Genomic DNA, 18,350 nt, shown 5'->3' with positions numbered 1-18,350 from the left:
AACATCTAACAAGTTGTAACTGACGAAAATAACCGTCATTTTTATCATTCCAGTCAAATATTGCAGCGCAAATATTATTAACATCTTTAATATGTGAATGCTGGCAAATGACCATGGCATAAGTGGATTAATCAATGGCTAGCTGTGCATTTAACAATTTGAATACACTTAGCTCCACTGTGTGTCGGGTGGTTCTTCACCTCCGCGTCATGCATTCAAATCTTATGCACAGCTAGCAATTGATTATCCCTTACATAATCCTCATAAGTCAAACACAATCAAAAATTAAATTAGATTAAAGGGGCCATATGATGCAATTTAAATTTTACCTTTCTCTTTGGAGTGTTACAAGCTCTTGGTGCATAAAGAAGATCTGTGAAGTTGCAAAGACTAAAGTCTCAAATCTAAAGAGATATTCTTTATACAAGTTAAGACTCATCCACGCCCTCCTAAAACAACTCGTTCTAACACGCCCCCACATCTCTACGTCAGTATGTGGGAAGATTTTAATAACGCTGCCCAGATGTTCACGCAAAGAAAGAAGGTGTACCTTTTATTCTCGTTGTAGTATTGTTGTTGTTGCCACCGCCACCATGTCGTATAGACGCTGTATGTTTCACTGTGAAAGCTAAACTACTTTGTTTGGCCTTCCAAAAGAGAACGATATCCGCTTCGTCATGCCTGGAGCTGATCTGTGCTGGTCGCTGAGGAAATACATCAACTTTGCACTGTGGATCGCCAAATCGGCTTTCACCGTGGGCGAAACGGAGTCCAGTCCGGGGTTGTGAAGTGAAGTGACATACAGCCAAGTATGGTGACCCATACTCTGCATTTAACCCATCCAAAGTGCACACACACACACCGTGAACATACACCCAGAGCAGTGGACAGCCATTTATACTGCGGCGCCCGGGGAGTAGTTTGGGGTTCGGTGCCTTGTTCAAGGGCACCTCAGTCGTGGTGTTGCCGACCCGAGACTCGAACCCACAACCTTAGGGTTAGGAGTCAAACTCTCTAACCACTAGGCCACGACTTCCCCCTTGTCACATGTGGTTGCTACAGCAACAAGTTACGTTCATTCGTAGAATCCTCCCTGCTGCGCCGTTCTCAAACCGCCCGCCTCTCTGCCTCCTGCCGCGGTGTGTGACGCTGTTTCGTTGAGTCTTGTGAAAATCAACACGTTTCAGAAGGTAGGGCATAGAAGAGAAATAATAATGTACAGTATGTGGAAAACAATGTTTTTTAACTTTAAACCACATAAACACATTACACCAAATATACAAAATAATGTTCTTTTTAGCAGCATCATATGACCCCTTCAGTCAATAGATCTTGCTTCTGGATTGCAAAAAACGATAACGCATCACAGATGGATATCTGGATATTATCACATGTAGAAATAGTTGGCAAGATACAGTTAGCTTGATAATATTTATGTACCAATAATAAATTGTAAGTGTATTTCCTTAATTTCTCCAGCACTAAAAGCAAAACAGTTAGCATTGGCATTTATCAATATCACAGTCTTTCATAATGTAGCCCCAGGACTCATTACTGGGTTCAGTATCATTCCTACATACAAGAGAAGCAAATAAGGATCAATTAAAAGCTACAGGACAGTACATCTTGCATCTGTGTTTTCTATATATATATATCATAGAGTAATAACGTGTTTTAAAAATAACAAAGTAGAATAAATTAAATATATATATTGGTGTTTCTAAAAGTGTTAGTCTCATCTTCAGCTTCCTGAACAAGAACAGATTGTAAAAAGTTTCTACTTTCCTTCATGAAAACATAAGCAAACTACAAGTGATATGCATTATAAGACACCTAAACATGAATTAAATGAAACTCATAAGAAAGCACAATGATATAATTTAAATCATGAAACAACCTGATATACAAGAATAAAACTTTGTTACATTGTTCTTTTGGGGAGGAACTCCATCTTTGAGTTGATCTGAATCTCAGTTGAATCTGCTGGTTTTCAAGATAAAGATGAACTTTATTCACTAAAAACTTTTGATAATGTTTCTTTGTCATGTCATGGTTAGGACCGATTTATCAAGAATATATTTTATAGCTCGATGCATTCTTGTTTCACATTTGTTGAGGACGCAGCATCAGATCTGAAAGTGCTGGATCTGAAGATGATCTACTTAGGGCTCATCAACACAAAGCCAGAGCTTACCATATGCAATCTTTGCTTTTTCCTTGTTCCTCAGTAAACGCGGCATCATCTCAAGAAATATCTGCATACACACAAAACCACTGAAACGGACTCAAAATGATGCAGTATATATGTCAGACCAGTATGTGGCGCTGTAACTCTGCCACAGAGATACACTAAAAACAGAGAAGGTTTGGAGCATGTGCATAAACCTTGCGTGCTATTCACAAACCCAACACAACAAGACAATCTAGTGAAGTTAGTAAAGCTAACACGCTTCTGCAGCACAAACACAAGCATGTAGTCCACCCTTTGTTATTGTTTTTGTTATTACATGACGTAACAGCATCTGACTAGAGGAAAAAGCATACTGTGATGACAACATTGTTTCACAAAATATACAGACTGACTGTACACACGAAAAAAGCAAAGGTGTTGTTTTCAGATTTATCCATTCTGGGACCCTTTTTTTTTTTCTTCTTTTTTTTTCAGGCTCCCAAAACACTGGATCCATCTGGAAGAATACAGCTAAATGCATCTCTGTGTGTACAGGGCCTTATTGTGTGGTGATACGGTTCACTCCAGTCTGAATTCTCTGGTGCAGTTTTAAAACAGGTCACCAAAGTAAAAGTCATTTCACACTCAAAGCACATGTACTCTCTCACAGCAGTATGTATTTTCTGACCTACTTTCAAATTTTGTAGACACAAAAATACTGTTTCCACACAAATTGCATGAATGTGGCTTCTCCTTTGAATGAACTTTAAGGTGTTTCTCCAGGACTGAGGCCCACAAAAATGTTTTGCTGCACTGATCACATGCATGCAGCTTCTCTCCATTGTGAACTCTCATGCGATGCTCAAGACTTGTTCTGCTTGTCAAACTCTTTCCATACTGAGTGCAGGTGAAAGATTTCTTGGCTCTTCTTTTCTTTAAATTTTTCAGTTTGGTTTGAGAGCAACTCTAAAGGTTTCCTCCAGTTTTGACATGATTTTTCTCCTCAAGTTCACTTGATTTATTCTCCTCGGTTTCTTCAATCAACTCTGAAATAAAAGTAAAAAAATTTCAGTATCTTGTAAAAAGCTGAGAAATGTGAAAATAAAAGGGAACCCTGATGTCACAGTGCAGGGCTCCAGTCTAATGCTGGGTACACACCACAAGATAATCGGCCTGATTATTCCTCTTCCAACAATCCTAGATAATGTCTCGATTATGTAATTTTCATATAAAATTGATATACTCTTACTAAATGTACCATTATTAGAATACAATTTTAGAATTAGAAAAATTAATTTTTATGTGAAATGTAATGAATGAGATGGATCAGACACATGAGTATTTGTTATATTTAACAAATAGTGGACAATAACCCTCCCCAACATACAAAATGTTGTAGAGAAAACCAGGCATCTGGTTACCATGATAACAAAGACACACATCAAGATAAGATTGCTTTACAACTCAAAGGAATGTAGAGTTTTCACTTTAAATTCACTTTGAAACAGACAAATGTACCCTTGTACTATATAATCCATCCTAATTCTATCTCCCTCTAGATATAACCACTCGAGAAATGTAGGAACATGTACCCAATTTTCCCCATCTCATTATTTTTCCTCATATAGTGTTCCGCTTATGTATTGATACGAACTCTTTTAAATTAACATTTTAGAATTGTATACAATTGTTAACGGAGGTCACAGATATGCCGTGTTTGTTATCTTTCGGCTGCATTTTTAATGGTCTAAATGTTCATTTATATTATATGTTGGTACCTATGGAAGGTATTAGTGTTACCAGAATCTTTAATAGTTTCTTTATCACCATCCAATCAAAGTCCATATGTGAAACATATGCCTGAGGACAAAAGGGCTCACGCACTTGCGCTGATATTCAGAAAAGTACATTGTTGTGCAATAAATATTAAAAACTCATGGGTATTTTTTCTTTCATTGCTTGAATTATAAGGGCATTCTGACTGCATTCTAATAGACTTAATCACACAGTGAATGCTTTTGGACTTTGCAACAAACAAAAACACGTCTTGTTCAATGTCGGTGACATACTTGATAATGTTAGCTCTCATATCGTCTATCAGTCACTCACAGTCACACATACAGTACAATAACATTGATTTGTTCAGAAACTCAGCTGAATCTTGAATACTTACTGTGATAGTTTTTTGTATGTCTGTGTAAAGTAGATGAATGTTTGAAACACTTCCCACATGCAGTGCAGTGATACGGTTTCTCTCCAGTGTGGATCCTCTCATGTGTTTTCAGACTTGATGACACACTGAATCTCTTCTCACAGTGTAAACACTTGTAAGGTTTTTCTCCAGTGTGAATCCTCTCATGCTGTTTTAAACAGTTTGCTGAAATGAAAGTCTTTTCACACACAAAGCACATGAACTCTCTCACACCAGTATGTATTTTCTGATGTACTTTCAAATTTGAACAACGTGAAAAACTCTTTCCACACAAATAACATGAATATGGTTTCTCCTTTGTATGAACTGTCAGGTGCTTCTTTAGGTCTGAAGCCCTCAAAAATGTTTTGCCGCACTGATCACATGCGTACAGTTTCTCTCCAGAGTGGATGTTCATGTGTTCATTAAGGCGTGATGATTGTGTGAAACTCTTCCCGCACTGATCACAAGTGTACAGTTTCTCTCCCGTATGAACTCTTATATGCTCTGTAAGGTGTCCTTTCCGTGCAAAATTCTTCCCGCATTGATCACATGTGTACGGTTTCTCTCCAGTGTGGATCCTCTCATGTGTTTTCAGTTGTGATGAAAGAATGAATCTCTTGTCACATTGTGAACACTTGTATGGTTTCTCTCCAGTGTGGATGTTCATGTGATCCTTAAGGCTTAATGATCGTGTAAAACTCTTCCCGCACTGATCACATGTGTACGGTTTTTCTCTCATGTGGATCCTCTCATGTTTTTTCAGTTGTGATGAATTACTGAATCTCTTGTCACAGTGTGAACACATATAAGGTTTCTCTCCAGTGTGGATCCTCTCGTGTGTTTTCAGATCTCCTGACCGACTGAATCTCTTGTCACAGTGTGAACACTTGTAAGGTTTCTCTCCAGTGTGGCTGTTCATGTGTCTGTTAAGGTTTGCTGATTGTGTGAAACTCTTCCCGCACTGATCACAAGTGTACGGTTTCTCTCCAGTATGAACCCTCATGTGAAGCACAAGACTATTTTTTCTTATCAAACACTTTCCACATTGAGGACAGGTGAAAGATTTATTGCTTCTTTTCTTCAAATCTTTCTGTTTGGTTTGAGAGCAACTCAAAGGTTTTTCTCCAGTTCTGACATGATGTTTCTCCTCATCTTCACTCAATTCTTTGTTCTCCTCACTTTCTTCAATACACTCTAAAATAAAAGCAAAAACCGTTCATTTGTCAGTAACTTGAAAAACAACCAACCAAACAAAAACAGAAATGTGAAAGTACACAAAAGTCAACCCTGGTCTAACAGACAATTTCTATTCAAAATTTTGTTCCTTTTGATACAATTTTATAAATGTTACCTCCCTAAACTTTTATGAATGAGGTACATTGATCTTCAAAATATAATTTTTAAAACATTATAGACACAAATTACGTTTCTATAAGGAGAACTATTAAATATGTTTGATCAGCTACACAATTATCTAACATGCATTTTCTTGAAAAAAAGTGTCCCTTATTATTTGCTGCTTCATCTATATTATTCAACTGCTCTGAAGATTGTTTCTCTTACAGCAAGCTAAATCTAAAACTGCAGCGGATGTGTTCTTGCTCTGCCCCTTTTATCAAGGCTGCATTTATATATGCATATATATTTATTTAATTTAATCATAGTACAGCACTGACTTTGTAGCATACGTTTGACTGAATTGTTTGCTTTTGTCTTTATTTCCTATTACATAAGTCTCTTATACTTCATACTAATAGTTTTATAATGACTACTATTGTTAATTTAACTGATAGGCTATTTAACAAAAAACGTAGAGTTGTGCTTAATGTAATATTTCATATTATTATTTATACAGTTAAGATAATCAGAGTATGTGTGGACATATTACCTAAACCATGTGTTAATATGTTTTATATTTTTAAAATGAAAACGAAGAGGGTTGTGTTTTATAATTTGTTTTGTTAAGGATACACACAATGAAGAAAACAAAGAGGCAGTGGAGTTTGATGTCATTTTGTTTTATTGTAATGTGTGTATGCATTGCATGAACCACAAGTTTGTGGTTATTCATTTGTTTAAATAAAACAGAAAAGAGGAAGTGCTGTTTGATATCGTATTTCATCTTACTGTGAATAATAGGGGTGTGACGAGATCTCACGAGATCTGATGTGTCTCGCAAGAAAGTGACGATAACTTCCTGCAGACCTTTGATATATATTTGCATTACACTGGCCCTTCCACCAGTGGTATGTAATGTAAGGTATGTATAAGGTATGTATATTATGTTCACATCAGGCAAGTGGCCGCATGATAAGTGGGAAAATTACACAGTGAAGTCTTTATCCAGTCATAAAAACAGAATTCACAGTTTAACGCGGAATGTAACAGAATTTCTCAAATTTCTCAAAACGCATTTTGTGTTTTTCAGTTAAATAAAAAGCCAATTTTTCCATATATATTTCATTGTTTGGTAGAAAACACCAAAGACACTTTAATATGTTATGTATTTTAATAGACCGGTGACAACAGCACAGAGTAGCATTACAACAGAACTTACACACGTATTTAGTATGATAAAACAGTGCTGCTTTACCCCACATACGCACGACCGGAAGGTGCGGAAGCAATCAACTGTGGCATAATAAAAGCTCCGCTGCGTTCGAGCCATATGTTACGCTCGTTCAGCGGCCTTGTTTCACTTTGATGGCTTTCAGTCTCAACCTGCTTCATTTTTACTACGTTAATAAATCATTAGCTCATCCATGAACATGATTTCCGCCCGAGTCCCGACGGATTGTATCGGCTGTGGGAATGAAGACGACAACTTCCATGATTCCACACTCAGTCACATTGTCATCAAACTACACCTTTGTCTCCTTGTTTGTTTTGAATACACACCCTCTGGCAGCGAAAATTACATATCGTGCCTTTAAAGGGTCATGAAACCCCAGACTACTTTTTCTGAGATTTTAGCAGAGGTGTTTATGTTGCACCTCATAGAAGACAATGTCAGAATCCGATAATTTTAACTGTTGGAGAAAACTGGTTAATTTTAAGCTTTTTTGCGCTATTTTCATCTTCCGGTTTTAAAATCTACATTGTGTTGACATCACAATCTGTGACGTGGCAGTGGACTATAGTACATAGATGACGCGTCGGTGTCTATTAAATTATTCATGAGACTGCCTTTTCTTATCCTATGAGAAGATGCTTCGCTTAATTATTCACAACCGCATGTGTTGATTCGCTATGACAGACGTTTCATACTGTGACATGACACTCGCACACATCAACTGAGAGAAACGTTCATGGATTGAAGAAGAGTGTTTGTTTTTGTTCTGTAATAAGAGTTCGGCACAAACACGATTCATTTACTTGGTGAGCATAACCGTTTTTCTGTCAAAAGGCTTATATAAACGCCACAGAATAAGCCTTAAAAGTTCTCAGAGGTGCAACAGTGCGTTCATATATATGTTTTCGATGCAGAGTGCAAATGGCTGTGCATTTATTTGTGTTTTTAACTTGATAGGAGTGAAATGAAACTGTCTGTCTCCCCTCTTCTTCTTCCTCCTCCTCCTCCTCCTCGGCCGCTGCGCACCACGCCCACTTTTTTAGCCTTTTTTAAAACTGTGGTGTGTACTAACCCGTGCTGAAACAGGGGGTTTCATGATCCTTTAAAACAAATCATTTCAGTCTTCGGACATCTTTAAAATGCCTTCCTAGCATGCAAGTGTAGCTCCTATCTTTTTGAATGAGGAAACATCAAATTCTCCAAAACTGTTCACCAAGCTTACAATTAAATTTCATTTTTGAAATCACCAATGAAATCTTACAACAACTGCCTCATAATTGTTGTTTCTTATGCTCAAATAGCGATGAAAAGGGCTTATTTTTCAGGCTAGAGCAGCCAATACGCATGTGCAGTCATGAGCGCAGTTTGCGAATGCTGCATGTTTCTATAGGAACCGGAGCTTCTAATTGCAGCTTTGCAGTGACGTGATTACTTTACTAATCAACAATTGGCTCTTTCATTTAGTAGGCAGGGCTTATTCGCCATATTGGGTGTTGCACTTTCTCCCATTCAAAAGTATTAGGAGTGCACAGTCTAGTCTTTGCTCTAAAGTGCCTCCTGCTGGCAGAGAATGAGCCTGTCTACAGCAACAAGGTGTCTACAGATATGAACAAGTTAAATTTAAGACCTAAGACCAAACCTCTGATGGAAATACGATACGTATCACAATACAGGTGCCACGATATGATCAGTATCACAGTACAGGACTGAACTAGGCATGGGCCGATTACCGGTTTCAAGGTATACCACGATTTAAAAAAAAATGTCACGGTTTCAAAACCACTAATAATTTCCATTTTACCGTTCCTGCGGTATGCGCTGTTTCCCATGTCTCCTCAAAGAATGAAAGAGTAGGAATCCCTCAGGCTGAGTGCAGTGTAGAGAGTAACACTGACCCCTCCTCCTCTTGTTGGTGCGAGCGAGCGGTCAGTCACGTGTGTGTAGTAGGCTTGTCGTGATAGACGGTGTTGATGGTGTTACCGGTTTTAAGCCGCAACACCGGTTACATCACTTTCCCACCGTGACACCGTCCCCACCGATGTCTTGATTTTTTTTTTCCAAGTATTCGTTTTTTCTTAAATATTTATTTGAATTGAGTAAATATAATAATTATAAATAATTTAGTTCAGAAGAGAGCATACACTATAATTAAAAACTGAACGCAGCTACAATGCTGCGTGCCAAGAGACAGTCACATCACAGATCAGCATCACGAGTCAAATTTCATTTATTATTCAATTAAATTTTCACGTCGAACTTACAGAAAATCAAGAGAATGGCGGAAGATTTGGTGTCAAAACGTAATTGGCAATATTTTGGGTTCAAACCAAATGCAAAAAGGGAACCTGAAAAACGTTAATGAGGCAATCTGGAAACTTTGCATGGCAAAGGTTGCAGCATCTGGAGGAAACACAACTAATTTATACACGCACCTTCAAGCGCACCACAAAAATGAGGCTGCCAAAATAGGCACTGCAGTAAAAAATCGACCGCAGAAGCCAGACACACAGGTACAGCAATCAATTAGTGATGCGTTTGCGCGATTCACAAAATATAAGAGGGACAGTGTGAGGTGGAACAAGTGCACTGATGCAGTGACCAAGTATATCTGCAAAGAAATGGTGTCTTTCTACACGGTTAAAAAACATTCTTTCAAAGACCTCATAACCACACTTGACAGCCAGTATGAATTGCCCGGGCGTTCATATTTCTCCAACACAGCTATCCCACGTGCCTACAACCGTGTCCGTGGTGAGCTGCAACAGGCTATTTCAACAGTCGAGTATTTTTCACTCACAACAGACATGTGGTCGAGCACAAAAATGACACCTTACATGTCACTGACTTTCCATTTCATTGACACGGAATGGACACTGGTGTCAAAATGCCTCCAAACTAGTTTTTTTTTTTTTTGCCAGAGGACCACACTGCCGCAAACTTGGCCGATGCTTTGCAGGAGGCTCTGCATGACTGGGGATTAAAAGAGGATAACGTGTCTTGTGTCACGACAGACAGTGGAAGCAATGTTAAAGCGGATGTTCGTAATTTAGGATGGCCCTGGTTAAGCTGTTTTGGGCACAACCTGAACCTATGTCCAACACTATTGAGAAAACGGAGAAAGCCCGCACAGACCGTGCCCTAGCAGTTTGTCGCACAATAAACGGCATGTTCTCTCACAGCTAAAAAAGGAGAAGGGAGCTGCAAAAAGCCCAAGTCCAGCTTGGCCTTCCAGAGCACTCGCTCGTGACGGTAAGTTTATTCTTAGTTCTTATTAAAAAAAAGCCTTTAGTATAGTGAATAAAATAATAATAATAATAAAACACTAAAAGCTAGTTTATTTTAAAAGATATTCGGCAGAAAACCGTTACACTTTGTAGAACAGCTTAAGAGATTTTTATTTCGTTATTGAGATACTTAAATGATTTAAGATAATTAATAAAAAAATCCTAAATAAAGTAAATGTTTGATGCCGTTTTACTTTGTTCTGGGCTGATTTAGGCTTTAATAGTCTACCACATCTTTTATTATTATTATTATTTTTTACATAATTATCATTGGTAATAATAATAATAATAATAATAATAATAATAATAATAGGATTTATTTTCTCCTTGAGGACTGTGCAACTCGCTGGTGCTCCAAGCAAAAATGATTGATAGGATGCTAGAGCAGAGGACGGCCATCAATCGAGTTCTAGCTGATGACCGCAAAGTCAATGTGAGCATCACATGGCAAGAAAAGGATGTGTTGCAATCGTTGAACAAAGCGTTAAAGCCAGTGAGCAGTTTACAGACGTTCTGTCCGGAGAGAATTATGTAACCGCGTCATCTCTTCTCCCTGTGCTGCGACACATTGGCCACATCGGATGAGGATGGACAACTGACTGCAAACCTGAAAGCCGGCATCTTGTCTATTTTAAATGATAAAAATGAAGCTCTGCCAGAAGCAAGCTTGCAGCTTATTCGCAAGACAACATTCCTGGACCCGCGCTACCGGGGTGACTACGATCCGACTGTTGCAGAGACCAAGAAAATGATAGAGGAAGAAACGGTCATCCTCGGTCGGAAAGTGCAGTCAACGCACCCCGTGAAAGTAGAGGGAGAACAAAAGGAGGAAGCCGACGTCGAGCCGCAGCCCAAAAAAAAAAAAAAAAAAAAAAAAAAAAAAAAACTCTGAAAAATGAAAAATTTTCTTTTTAATAAACTTGCCAGATTTTTTTTTTTTTTTTTTCACTGCGACAGTAAATCTGACTATTCCACTGCGACAGTAAATCTGACTATTCCAGAAAAGGTGGTGACGGAAATCGCCACCTATGCTCAGGAGTCCCCCATTCACGCAGAGCAGGATCCTCTGGCCTGGTGGAAAGATGCAAAGTAGGTTCCCCCTGTTGGCAAAGATAGCCAAAAAGTATCTTTGCGTGTGTGCAACAAGCTGCGCATGCGAGAGGGAGTTCAGCAAGATGAGGAACATCGTCACCCTCACAAGAACCCATCTTAAGCCAGAGATGGTCAACAAGCTGGGTTTCCTGGCAGAGAACATGTAGACTGCAAGCACTGTTAAAATCCAATTTATAGTGTTTGACTTTTTAGAGTGCTGTTATTTATAGGCTAGGTTCCTGGAACGTTCTTGTTTGGTTCCCAAAAAATAACCAAATGGGAACCATACGGGAACGTTAGGGGAACGTTCTGTGTTTGCTGGGGCGTCACCGCGCGTCACTCCCGGATCATCCAACATGGGCAAAAAGCTGGTTGCTGAAGCCACCCCCACCTAGCATACGGCAGTGACAGCAGCGGCAATCCACCTGTCACTCAAGTTGCCACGCCCTTAATTATTCAGAACTTTAAGGCTTAATATAATTTAAATGGATAAGTTATAAAAAAATGCACCCCCCTCACAGTTGTCATGAAGGGCAAAATTAGCTATAAAGACCAAAATATTTTTTTTTAAACAGGCTGTAAACATGTTTTTTTTTCTGCTGTAAAGTTGGGCATTTTAACATGGGGATTATGGGATTGACTTCCTTTTGCAGCCAACCTCTAGCGGCCAGTTTACAAAGTCACTTCCTTGTTGGCTTCACGAGAGAGAGCGGGAGGTTGCTGCTGTTCCTCTGGTTCAGATGTTGTAGCCTATATATTATGCTCTATTTATTTTTTAAAAACCTCACACTTTTCTACTCGATTTTAAACGGTGTTCTTATATTCAAATTAGGCGCCAGGGCCAGCTGTATCGATATTCGTATCGTCAAATCTTTGTGATGATACAACGTCGTATGAATATTTTGAACACAGCACTAGTCAATGTCCCACACAAAATATCCCCACAAAAGCACCGCATGACTGAAGGGGGTACATTTAAACATACTAACCCTGCCAGGGTGGAGGTAAGTCATTGAATCATTCATTAAACCGTTCGCTGAATCATTCAGTACAAAACACGCTGCATGTTGCTTGGAGTGGCTTTACTTCTGCTGTGATCTTTGTTTGGAACTATTTCAGTAGGTGAAACGGAACAAAAACAGTCAATATTGTGTCTAAAATGTAAGTAACATAATTACGTGACTACTTAACTAGCCTACTTGTTTATTTTAAGTAAAATCAATGTAACATTTGAAATAGTGAGAATATTCGGCATTTAATTCCCTTGTCATGGTATGTTAATTAATTGTCATGTTATAAATAAAAAAAAACTCAACATTCTGAATTTTTACCTCAGTATGTTTCTTCTGCGAGTTTCTTATGTTTACCGTTCAGCTATTTTACTCATTTCATACACTCCTTTGATTTTATTTCTCCCTAAAGTCTCTTACAGGCAGCGCAAGCTTAAACAGTGCGACATTGATCCCAGAAATACACTATCCATTATCAATCGCTGTTTACGTTGAATGTAATAAAACAGTAGAATCATTCATCATTTTGAGATGAAAAGGGGAGGACGACGAGTTGAGAGCTCAACTCTCCCCCGGCCTCCCCCTACCCTTCTCTATCAGCTAGCAGTTGTAATTATATCAGCAGATTCAGCACATTCGCGATAGAAAACCTGTGCTTGCTTTTCCAACTTCAGCAACAAGTTATAGTATCACAGCTGTGAAATTACAAAGAAGAATACACATTCTGAGACATGAACTGAAATGAATTGTGAATTTTATTAATTTGGTAAAAAAAAAAAAAAAAAAAAAAAAAAAAAAAAAAAAAAAATTAGTGTTCACTTTCAGCGCTGAGGAGTGTTGAGACAAGAAACCTTGCAAAGGAGGCTAGCCTTCCTTTTTGGTATATCAACCAATCATCACAGAGACGTGAATTACGTAATATTAGTTTGAACGTCTTGTGCTGTGCTTATAAATGTACCAAGTACTTATGATGAGTAGCGATACTGAATATTTGATCGCCAACAGATTTACCAAGCTGTCATTCAAATATAAAAATTGAATATATATATATATATAAGTAAAAGGAGAACAAGCCTAAGATGGATATAGGCTACAGCAGTCGCGGATTAATTAAATAGCACAACAAGCAGCTCTCTTTTAGCACATACTTTTAAGGGATATATGTTGCTTCAAGTGATAGGCCAGGTAAGTGAAATTATATTATAGTGTCGTTTTCTTAACGCTTTCTGACTAAAAGCAAACAACAGCCATTCTAAAGTAGTTAAGCAAATAATAATTGACAGGGATAGCAATCTGTACTTAATCTGTGTATCAGAAAGTCATTTTTAAAACCTTGATTAACTATCTTGTTTAAAACTACGTCTTGCTTAATTTAAACCCTGTCTGGGAAACTGCCCCAGAATTTACCTCAGAAGAATGTGATTAAGTCAGACCCCACAGGGATAAAATTTTGTAAGCCTAATGTGCCACAAACAGTCATTAAAGATGAATGAAGAATGAAGAATAAAGACCAACCTCCTTGTTCCTCGTGTTTTATTCTCCAGGTTTCTGGTTCCTCTTGTTTTATTCTGCAGGTTTCTGGTTCTTCGTGTTTTATTCTCCAGGTTTCTGGTTCCTCTTGTTTTATTCTCCAGGTTTCTGGTTCCTCGTGTTTTATTCTGCAGGTTTCTGGTTCCTCGTGTTTTATTCTCCAGGTTTCTGGTTCCTCGTTTTTTATTCTCCAGGTTTCTGGTTTCACTCGTGTTCTCTTCACTCTCTTCTTTAACAAACACCATCTTCACAGCAGCAGATCTCAGTTCAGATGATACTCCTCCAGATATTCCTGCTTGATTCAAAACTTAGTCACGACTGTGAGGACGAGAATGTTAATTGAACAGTTTTAAAAACTGTATTTTTCTACTTACTGAAAGAACATCTCTAACAGATTGTATTAAACAGCACCAGAACAAAACAACAGAGAGCGCGGTGAAACTGATCTTCCTCTGAGGTTTAATGGTGTTTGGGAAACAAACGTATGTGTTTAGCGCCAACCGCTGGACTGGAGAGTGAAGCGGCGAGAGGAGAGAAATAATACGGGGAATTAGAGCGCCTAAAAGGTGCGCTGATTTGTTTTCCTTAATAAAAAAAAGCCGATCTGCACCAATAAATTTAAAAGAAATTAAAATGATAGAGTCGCGTGGTATTTGATCAGCACCAACAGTCTTTGTGTGTGAGGATTAGAGGAGAAAAAAAAGAGTCAAATATTTCATTGAAAATCACACAAAGTTGCAGCATGTAAATATGGAAATTAAGATAAATGAAACCACGTGATAATGATAAGATGCAGATAAAAGTTTAGCATGAAAAACAACATCCTTGGTTTATGTGTCCATCTAAATATCAGAAAATTAAACAATTGAATGACATGTAATGTGAATCCACAAAATAAGATAGTTTGAAGATGTTTCTGAAAAGATGTTTACTTGATATTGAAATTGATATTGCATTTGGCAGTGTCTAACATCAGATTCTGTGGTGAAGAGAATAACTAAAGAGGAAACGTTATATCCACTCCAATTTTACAAGAAGCTACGAGACCCACATTTAGAGCCATAAATTTATTGTGTTGAAGTCATTTTTATTTGGTGCTGCAGAAATGCAAAATCTGGGTACCGTAATCATACATTAATGGACAGAGTTAATACCAGTTAATTGGGAGGGTTGTGTTGTCACCCAAGAAAGGTAACCCATTCAATTGATAAATTATCAGCGAGTTAAAGATGTAAAGGAATTAATATAGTATTAATTAAAAATAAACTGACTCTAACAATCAGTCTCTTGCTCTCCTTATGCTTTTATATATATATATATATATATATATATATATATATATATATATATATATATATATATATATATATATAGCCTAACTAAACTGAACATATGGTAAACAATTTGTATGTATCATTTAAATATAATATAAATTTACATTTAATTAAGTAACATTTGGATGTAGTGGCCTAATGAAAAAGTGAAAGTGGTGACATTTGCCAAGTATGGTAACCCATACTCGTGAACACACACCCGGAGCATCTATCATATATCCAGCGGGATAGCAACTGGGGCATTGCACTTCAGCCATGGGTATTGAGGGTGGAAGAGGGCGCTGTTCCTTCACTCCCAACCCACCGACAACTCCTGCCAGCACCGAGACTCGAACCTGCGAGTCCAACTCGCTAACCATTAGGCTAAAGATTAAATATAGTTAAGTTAAGTTAAGTTCAGGCTGAATCAATGGCATTCACTGTCTGTCTACACCCAGCCATGACCATAGGAAAAAATCATGAACCACATTTTCTTCAAACACAGGAGGTGAATTATTATTGTGATTTGACCCAAAAGCTGTTAAGCCGCAACACCGGTTACATCACTTGCCCACCGCGGCACCGACCCGCACCGTCGTTTTGATTATTTTATAGTAATAAAAATCATTTAGTTCAGTAAAAGCACATACATAACAATTTAAAACTGAACGACAGTCGCATCACAGATCAGATTTATTTTCTCCAGTGAGGAGAGTGAGTCGGGCTGACTGACAAGAGTGAGGTGAGACACACAAGACGATGGCGGATGATTTGGTTTCGAAACAAAATGCAGAAGCACCTGTTTGGCAGTATTTTGGATTTTGAAAAACCTGTTGACTTTTGCCTTTTATTTAAGGTGATGTTGAAAGCTTTTTTAAACATTTGTTTCTTATTTAATTGGTTTCACAATGTTTGCTGATTTTTACATTAATTAAACTTTGTGTAATTTATTTATTTTATTTGACATCAAGGTGTATGCCGTGCCTCCAAGCTTTCGTATTTGTTTTACTAATAAATGTATTATTTATTTGGTTATATATTCCACTCTAAAAAACACTGGGTTAAAAACAACCCAATTTGGGTTGTTATTAACCCAAGGGCTGGGTAAATATAGGACAGAACCCATCTTGGGTTAATTTAACCCAGCACAATGGGTTGATGTAACCCAGCTATGGTTTATTCATTTTTATTATATTACTATCTTATTCTTTACTTCATACTAGGGCTGCACGATGTGTCGTTTAAGCATCGATATCGCGATGTACGAATCCACGATAGTCACATCGCAGGATGTGCGATGTAGGCTGTCGTAGTTGATCCGTTATTCATTAACCTTACGGGCCAGCTGCGCCCCGGCCCTTGACGAATGTGATTCACGGATAAATTGCACAGCTTAACCATCATAGAGTGAAAGTTTATCATTTGCATGGGTTTTTAAGTCCTGTCAGTTTAACAGGGCGCATATAAGAACGAGCAGAGAGAGAGAGAGAGAGCGAGTGAGCGAGCGAGAGAGAGAGAGAGCGCCCCGGCCGCGCGCGCTCACCTTCACCGTCTTCAAACAACACGAGAGCTGTCTTTCTCTCTCCCTCGCGCATATTAATCAAAATCAATTGACACGATGGTGTCGAAAAAAAAAATAAAAAACCTATCCAGTGATGAAATGTGTTCTGTGTTGTCAAATCGGCAGTTTAGTGCGATATCCTAAACTGCCGAGATAATTACACATCACGTGCAGTACACGTCTGATTCGCGAACTAATGATTCCTTTGAACCGATTCAATTTAATGAATGGTTTAAACAACTGACCTGTCCAACACTGAACTCACGAGACGTCTGAATGGTGTATTAAAAAAAATCTGTAACTCTTTACAATAATGTTCTATTTATTAAACTATTTAACTACATTATTTAACATTTACTATTACTAAACTGCACTTCTACTACATTGTTAATTTCAACAATTAGGCTATAGCCTTCATTGTTGAAATCAAAAGTATTTGTTAACATAATTAATGCACTGTGAAGTGACATTACCAAACAATGAACAGCTGTGTTTTTTATAAACTAAGATAAACAAAGATTAATAAATATAGTAACAAAAGTATTGCTCGTGGTAAGTTCATGTTAGTTAATATGTTAACAATTCAAACCATATCCTAAAGTTACAAACAAATAATTTACTCTAATTTAAATAATACTCTGATGTTTAAAATCATTTAAAATGAGAATGTAAGTGTGCTCACCCCCATTTTTGTTTGTAAGAAAAAATTAGATTAGATTTCATATCGCAATATATATCGCAGAAAAATAAAATATCGCAATGTAATTTTTTCCCAATATCGTGCAGCCCTACTTCATACATTAAATAATGTTTACAGATTAACTTTAATCCTCTAAACTTTTCTAAAATACTTAACACAACCACTGGTTTGCATGATAACTTCCTTTATTTTCCTTTATTTATTATTTACAGTATTGTTTATATAGTTTTTAATAGGCTATACACATTGGCCATAATTAACCACGTTTAACGAACAAAGTAAAAAAATAAAAAAAACGTTAAACAGAAGTAATTTACGTGTTATTCACCAGTCTCTGTTGTTCTTTTTCCGCGCTGTGCTGCGCTTCTCGTGCCCGAGCTAGAGTCGTGTTCGGCGGGGAACTGTTCACGGCTGAGCCCTTCGTTTCACTCATAGCCGAAATATACTGCGACTGCCTTTATAACCTGCCCAAAAACAAACAGTAAACAGCTCCGAGGAAATATTTTAACATCCAAAGTATTTGTATTCTGTATCTTTATTAATAAAATCGTTTATTTTATGCAAAGCAGGCTTTTCCATCACTCGAAAAGACCGCGACACTCGTTAAAGGTGATTTATACCGCCCGAATGTTGCTCTGCATACAACTGAACGATATACAGCACAGTAACGATTTTAAAATAAAATGTATGCAAACCTGTATTTTACCGACGAATGCATCAGTTCGATGGCGCTTAGAACTGCTCTCTCCAGCAGAGCGGCAAAATCCCCGCGATAAATAACTTAACCGCTGACCCAAGATCTGAGTAATACAAAAACTACCCAAACATTGGGTTGTTACATGAACTGGGTAACACAAAAACTATCCAAACACTGAAAAAATAACTCCCCCCAAAAAAAGGCTCAACCCTGTATTTGGGTTAAAA

The 18,350-nt window shown here is 37.7% G+C and overlaps 1 protein-coding gene across 1 annotated transcript; it reads right to left on the bottom strand.

Moving 5' to 3' along the window:
• Positions 1-2,484: 2,484 nt before the first annotated feature.
• Positions 2,485-13,891, bottom strand: LOC109052092 (zinc finger protein 271-like). The gene is made up of 3 exons (XM_042721273.1): positions 13,838-13,891; positions 4,344-5,558; positions 2,485-3,216 (listed from the first exon to the last, which is right to left on the bottom strand). The coding sequence occupies exons 2-3, from the start codon at positions 5,365-5,367 to the stop codon at positions 3,137-3,139; spliced, it is 1,104 nt and encodes a 367-aa protein (XP_042577207.1). The 5' UTR covers positions 5,368-5,558; positions 13,838-13,891; the 3' UTR covers positions 2,485-3,136.
• Between the last annotated feature and the right edge of the window lie 4,459 nt (positions 13,892-18,350).

The sequence above is a fragment of the Cyprinus carpio genome, chromosome B3 (genome assembly GCF_018340385.1).
Source record: "Cyprinus carpio isolate SPL01 chromosome B3, ASM1834038v1, whole genome shotgun sequence".
Lineage (NCBI taxonomy): Eukaryota > Metazoa > Chordata > Actinopteri > Cypriniformes > Cyprinidae > Cyprinus > Cyprinus carpio.
The sequence above is the reverse complement of the archived record's forward strand: the minus strand, read 5'-3'. Positions and strand labels throughout refer to the sequence as shown.

What these genes read in the sequence shown, in the direction of transcription:
- LOC109052092 (XM_042721273.1), bottom strand. Translation starts at nt 5,367, where the DNA reads ATGAGGGTTCATACTGGAGAGAAACCGTACACTTGTGATCAGTGCGGG. An exon ending in ACATACAAAAAACTATCACA is followed by an intron (nt 3,217 to 4,343) that starts GTAAGTATTCAA and finishes CTTTTATTTCAG; the next exon opens with AGTTGATTGAAGAAACCGAG.